We start from the raw sequence: 6,766 nt of genomic DNA, 5'->3' as shown, positions 1-6,766 counted from the left end.
CAATATCAATAGCCACTCTATAATGTGCCAGGCGGTCTCTCCAAACTTGATAAAACACGCTTTATTACATTTAAGTAATGTTGTATGTGTTTGAAGTAGGCTATAAGGTTTTGCTTTTTTAAGGGGTATTTTTACAGAAATAGAATATATAACACTTTTAATATTGTGATACTGAATAGACTTTCTCTTAAAAATAAATTAAGTAATAAATAATAACATAATAGAAATGTCCATGTCCGCTCTTTTACTATAAATCATATTCAATTATTACAAATTTAAATACTTTATTTATTATTTTCAAATTTTCATTAATTTTTTTCATGGTTATCATGGTTGACAGTTTTAACCAGAATTTGGTTAAAAAAATAAGACAATGCCTACAACTTGTAAAGTCCATCAAAACTTTAATTTCAACGCGTTTTCAAGCCTCATGTGTTGTCGGTGTGAATATCGCCCCTGGTGACTGAGTTCAAAGCGGCACTTAGTTTCCATAACAACGTATAAACATACGATTTTTTTATAAAACAAACCCCACGCAGGATAAAACAAAACAATCGCTCGCAATGCACAGATATACAAGATTGTTTTTCTTTCTTGCTTGTTGAATCTTCTGTGTGGATGATATATGAAAAGATTTGTATTTGCTTGTTTCATATTGAGGGTAACATCCTGACTATTGAAAATGAGCAAAACAATAAATAAAACGTCGTTTGCAGACGTTTTCATGCAGTTCCAGTAAGTACATGGCTCAATACTGTCAAAATATTTGTAGTACCTAAACTTGACTTTTTTATCTCTAACAGAATTGAGGTAAAAAGAAAAGAGATTCAAGATTACAAAGAAGAAAAGTACCAGCTGGAAGACAAAAACCAACGCCTGATGAAGCTGGTATACATTGATGCTCAGGCACAAATATTCATACGGCACATTTATTCTTTACAATTTTCCTATGAGAATAACAATAAATTCATGTATCAACAGCAGAAGCAGCTGAAAGAGGAGCAGCATGGTTACGTATGTGAACTGCATAAACAGATGAAGGAGCATGACAGGAACCTGGAGAAGAAGGAGCTGTGGAATAAGGAGCAGGTGGAGTACGCCGTCCAGGAAAACCTCAAGCTGAAACACAAGCAAGAGAATGAACTAAAAGGTAGTGGAGTGACGACTATTTCAAGTTTACACTTAACTTAATGTTTGTGCAGGATTGTGGATATGTTCATGTTTGTTGTGTTTGCATTTGTTTGAGCGAGACCTGCGCTGTAAGGTGGCGAGAATGCAGGTGCAGGTGAAAGATCTTCTGGATGAGAGGCTGGTATGGCTGCAGTTTAAAAAGACAGAAAGCGTGGAAAACCAACAAAGAATCCAAAAATTGGATACGCATATTGTCGCTTCAGAAAGGACATACAAGGAAATGTCAGGTGTGTGTCTTATGCCATTAAATATAGTCTTGGGTGAAGTATTCCTTTAGGATTGTTTCAGAGAATTAAAAAATACTGACCAGATCAGTATACAGAGTTTAGCATAAAGCTGTCTATTTCAGAGTATTTTCAGAGATCTCTGGCTTTGGCTTGTGAAGAGATTGACAGAAAGGCAGCACAGCGCTCTGATGAAATAATAAAGCTTTCTGAAAAGGTACAACTAGAAGAATCAGAATCAGAGGAATTGAGATTTTTAATATTATGTGGCTTACTGAAGACCATCAGATCACAACATACCGCATTCTGTTCTGATGCATGTGTCCTTCTGTTTCAGAGAGCAAATGAAAACCTTGACTGTGATGGTAAAAAAGAGCTCAAAGACAATGAATGGCTTAAAAAAGAGGTATGGCCAATGATGATGTCACAATATCACAATATATATTGCTGTAAGCAAGTATCTTTTTGTGTTTGAAAGATAAAACATTGTGGGTAGTTTCTTGTGCTAGGTTGCCAACTATGTTAGGAAGATCTCAGAGTTGGAATCCACTGTCCAGAAATTGGAATTGGAAAACTTAAAACACGTAAATACGCTTTTAAACCACCCCTCACATGATCGCCAGATCAGGTATGAGTTTGAAGCTGTGTGTACTTTTCTCGAATACTGCATCTTAAGCCTGGAGCTTTCCTTTAAAGTGATGTGTTGTGTTTGTCGAAGAAAAACATTTGGATTCTCTGACATGCACAGTGTGAGCGAGACCCTTACGCAGATAAGCCGTGAGAAGTCACCAGGTACTCCAAGCATTTAAAATTTCCCTTATTACTGTTGTGATTTAGTCTAGGGGATAAAGAGTGTCCTGCTTAATTGAGCACATTGTGTGTTTTGTTGGGCTTTTATTCTTAAATATTATGAAAAAATGATACTTTATAACCAATAGATGGCGCCCCAACTGTAGAAAAACATGAACAAACGCTCTGCAAAAAATAAGAAATTTGATGTGATCAAACGTACAAAGTTTCTACTAATTATAAATGAACAATTGAGGCACAAAACCATCTTAAGTCACTTAAGTCAGTTTTTAAGTAAGTTTTGTTCTACGCTTTATAAATTGATATGAACAATAAGTCTTGGCACAATAGGCTGTCTCATTCAAAATCAAGTCATTTCAACTTTTTTATAAGCCACACGAGATTCAAGTCTAATATTCGAGTTTAATATTATTTAAATTCAAGTTAATGGAAATAACTCATACATGCAATTTGACTATACTTAAACATTTAAAGGGACAGTTCACTAACAAAAATTTGTCATCGTTTACTCACCCTCCAAATCTGTATCAAATTCTTTGTTCTGAAGAACACGGGGAAATATATTTTGAAGAATGTAGGAAAGCAAACAGTTCTTGGTCACCATTGACTACTATAGTGGGAAAAATTACAATGGTTGCCCCAGAACTATTTGCTTCCCTACATTCTTCAAAATATTTTCTTTTGCGTCTTACAAAGAAATTTCTCAGACTTTGGTAGTCAATGATGGCCAAGAATTGTTTGGTTACAAGCATTCTTCCAAATATCTTTCACTGTGTTCATCAGAACAAAGAAATGTATACAGATTTGGAACAACTCGAGGATGAGTAAATAAAGACAGAATTTAGATTTTTGGGAGAACTGTTCCTTTAAGCCAAAAACTAACCTTAAGCTTATAGATAGATGCTTATAAATTTATAAGCTTCCTTAAGCTTATAAATTGAAATAGATGGATTTTTACACTGTGTTTCACATACTGACATACCTGCTGAAATGAGAATTCTGAAAGTCATTTGGTCTTCAGATGTTTATAAACTGTAGCTACTGACAAAAACTAATATGAGGATAGTACCCCACCTGTAAATCTCTTTAGATAAAAGCGTCTGCTAAATGACTAATAAATGACTAGTTTGTCAAATAGTTGACAAATCTGACTCAGAGTTGTTTCAGTCTCATGTATTAATATTATTTTGTCCATTTTAACCTGAGGTCTAGTCTAGAATCCCACAGCACATGTAAGCAGTTTCCTTGTGTTGAATGGTTTTTATAGCCCCCTGAATCCTGTTATAGGCACTGTACAGCCCTACCTAATGGCTCCTAGAGTAGAAGAAGTCTTGTCATTATCCACACAGTGCATTACCGATCAGCACTGTTTTCATTTCCTCTCTAAACTTCATTTTCTCAGCAGTTTAAAGTAAATGGCCTTTGTTTGTAGGTCTTACATCCACCTTAAATTGCTATTACATTTAAGACATAGTTCACATCAAAATTGATCCTATATATCTTTGTTTTTATCCTGTGGAAAACAAAAGAATGTTTAGACTATAACAATATGCTATTCAATCATAAAGAATGTGACAACTACAGCTATCAAACTAGATTAAAGGAGAAGTTCACCTTCAAAATAAAAATGCTGTTTACTCACCCTCTTGTCACTTCAAACCTGTATGACACAAAAGAAAACATTTTCAAGAATGTTCTTAATAGGCCCCATTCACTTCCATTGGTTACAATAGAAGTGTATGGGGGGCTGTTAACAACATTCTTCAAAATATCTTATTTTGTGTTCTGCGGAAGAAAGAAGGTCGTACAGGTTTGAAATGACAAGAGGGTCAGTTAATGATGGATTTTTATTTTAAAGGGGGACCACTCCTTTAAGACACATTTCTCAGTTCTGGCCCTTGTCCCATCTGCTTTTACTGCATCAAAGAGAGCTGCTCTTCTGCTTTCTGATGTTAGGCTATAAACAACAATTTTGGGGGAACTGTCGCTGTAATTTTCACCATATGTTACCTCATTAGTCACACATAATGTTTGTGTGTATCTCTGTAGAGATGGTCGATACACTTTCATGTCCCCTTCGACCTTTGGAGGAAGCTGAGGGAGCTATCCGGGAAAGAGATGTGACCCCTACTACTCCACCTGACCTTAGAGAAATACACACGGTAAGCCATTTAGGTCATAGGGCGGTCCTGTAGCTCAAATGTGCTTGCAAAGTATTTTCCAAATGCATATAACGGCATATAATGTTATTTGGACAGTACACTTGTCCTCTATAGTCCATTTAATTAACTGATGGAAATTTATATCCAACATATTTTTCTGCAGCCTTCCTCATCCCTAATTACAACCTGATATTATGCAAAACAGCACTCGTGATCATGTGACATTTGCACATTTACATTACATTTACATTTATTCATTTGGCAGACGCTTTTATCCAAAGGGACTTACAGGTAGGAGAGCATATAAAGTTTTGTCAACACGCTTAAACAGTACCATTAGTTTTACAAGGCCATTCTACTAGGAGGATTAAAGCTGGTGTAAGCTAATGAGAGAACAACAAGTTCATTTCATGGGCAAATCCACTGTGGACTGGCCCACAGAAAACCCCTTTGGGGCCCAGTCAAGCAAAATCACGTGGGCCCTACATGGGCTAACCCTGGCTGGATTGTTTTGTACGACATTTTAAACTTTACCATTAAGTTCTGTCGTCACAACACAAGAGTCCTACCACTGATATAGTGATTCCCACACGTACGTTGGTGAAAGAACGCAGCGATATAGACAAATAAAAATATTAGTTACACTGACAACTATTACATTCGCAGAAAGGACATGTGCTCAAAATGAGTCTAAAATGCAAATCTAATATAAAGGACCAGTTCCAAAAGCACAGACATAGAAAGTTATTTTAAAAGTTTAAATTAAGTAATGTAATGACTGTATACAGTTTGTAAAGATGAAAATATAAAATGTAATAAGAGGAGGTTGAAAAGGGTAACTACGGTATTATTTGTCATTTGTTTTCATATTTGGTATATTTTTGTAGTGTTATTGAATTTTATGTTAATGCGTGCAAATTTATTTGCTCATAATTTGCTCATAAGTTTGCTCATAAGTTCATTATTTAATATTTTCACACTGGACTATTTTTCCATAGAGTTTTGGTAAACTTTATTAAAACCAGTTATGGTCAGTTTGATCTGCATACAATATTATACTTTCGTAATCAATTGCAATAGTACAAAACCCCATAATGATGTGCAACAAAAGAAATACAAAAATGATTTTTATTTGATTATAACAAATGAGATTTCGATTATATTTCGACTATTTAACTTGAAATGTCCCCGGTTTTCAGTAAAAGCCTTAATATAGATGTAAATTACAATGGATTATTTTGAATGTGATGACAAAATAGAGGTGTGCCAGACTTTCATCTTTGTCCCCTGGAGCAAAGCAATGCAACTCTTGACGTTCCTCTCAAGTTCCTTTAGATCACGCTGAAGGCAAGAAACAAATTGCAGCTAATTTACACTTTTACAGTGTTGAAAACGGCATGCTATGGCTAAACTAAGACAGTAACTTTTTTTATTAAGAAAACTGTCCTCCAGTAAATTTGTTTATTGCGAAGTTATGCAAATAATGTGTCCACACTGCTGGTTTTTATATTTATATCCGCCTCAGGTGAATAGGGACGCTGCTATATAAACATAATTGTGTACATACATAGACTATTTTGTCAGTGTTTGTCCCACCTATTCACATAGAGTGAAGACGGCATCAATAAACAGTCATTCATTTTTAATTAGGGATAAATGTATGTCTAATTACACACCAGAGCTCAAGTGCCGTCCATGCTTCTGTTTATATGAGATATTATCAGGTAAAATTCCCTAGACTGAATCTTAAAGCAGCTTTGTAGTGGCACATTAGCGAGATAAGACCCGTGGAAACACTGCGTCTGTGATTTTCCCACTGCGAGTTCCAGACGTCATGAGCATGAATACAGATGACACGAGCATAAATGGGGAACAGTTACTAGCCTTGTTAGACTGAACAGGAACCTGCTTTGAGTAGAGAATGTGTGTGTGTGTTTGTGTGCAGGGACCAATACATCTGGACTCATTGAAGCAGAAGCTACTGTGTGTGGTAGGTGAGGCCGTTCCTCTGCGCCAGCCTCAATCTGAACCCACGGATGAGAACGAGGAGATGGACCCAAGCCCATCCCCAACTAGAGAGTCGGTGCTCACCATAGCAACCATCCTGAAGAAACTTCAGCAGTTACATGTATCAACTGGAGGATCCGACGAGTAAATTATACCTGCTTCACACGAGTGTTTACAATTCTCTGTTTTGTGAAACTGCAATCTTTGGATAAAAATTATGAATTTAAGGTCCAATGTGATTTTTTTTGGAGTAGTTTATCAATTGACAGAAATGCAATAGTGTAATGGAATTAACCATGTTGTTTCTATAGAAGCCCTAAACAAACAAATACCATCCCCTGCAAAGAAGTGAAAATGTGACGACATCTTCGT

General features: G+C 35.9%; 1 protein-coding gene across 3 annotated transcripts; it reads left to right on the top strand.

Annotated features, from left to right (window-relative positions):
* Nucleotides 1-499: 499 nt before the first annotated feature.
* ccdc83 (coiled-coil domain containing 83) lies at nucleotides 500-6,621 on the top strand. Of its 3 annotated transcripts, XM_056736754.1 has the most exons (10): nucleotides 500-735; nucleotides 804-888; nucleotides 982-1,150; nucleotides 1,251-1,418; nucleotides 1,541-1,632; nucleotides 1,753-1,821; nucleotides 1,925-2,043; nucleotides 2,134-2,207; nucleotides 4,275-4,387; nucleotides 6,333-6,621. In XM_056736754.1, the coding sequence occupies exons 1-10, from the start codon at nucleotides 683-685 to the stop codon at nucleotides 6,540-6,542; spliced, it is 1,152 nt and encodes a 383-aa protein (XP_056592732.1). In that variant the 5' UTR covers nucleotides 500-682; the 3' UTR covers nucleotides 6,543-6,621. The 3 variants fall into 3 exon arrangements, with proteins under 3 accessions (XP_056592732.1, XP_056592731.1, XP_056592730.1); XM_056736753.1 differs by having other exon boundaries at nucleotides 804-1,150; nucleotides 2,164-2,207; XM_056736752.1 differs by having other exon boundaries at nucleotides 804-1,150.
* The last annotated feature ends 145 nt before the right edge of the window (nucleotides 6,622-6,766 follow it).

Source organism: Triplophysa dalaica, chromosome 22, assembly GCF_015846415.1.
Source record: "Triplophysa dalaica isolate WHDGS20190420 chromosome 22, ASM1584641v1, whole genome shotgun sequence".
Taxonomy (NCBI): domain Eukaryota; kingdom Metazoa; phylum Chordata; class Actinopteri; order Cypriniformes; family Nemacheilidae; genus Triplophysa; species Triplophysa dalaica.
This window is presented reverse-complemented; position numbering and strand designations above follow the sequence as displayed.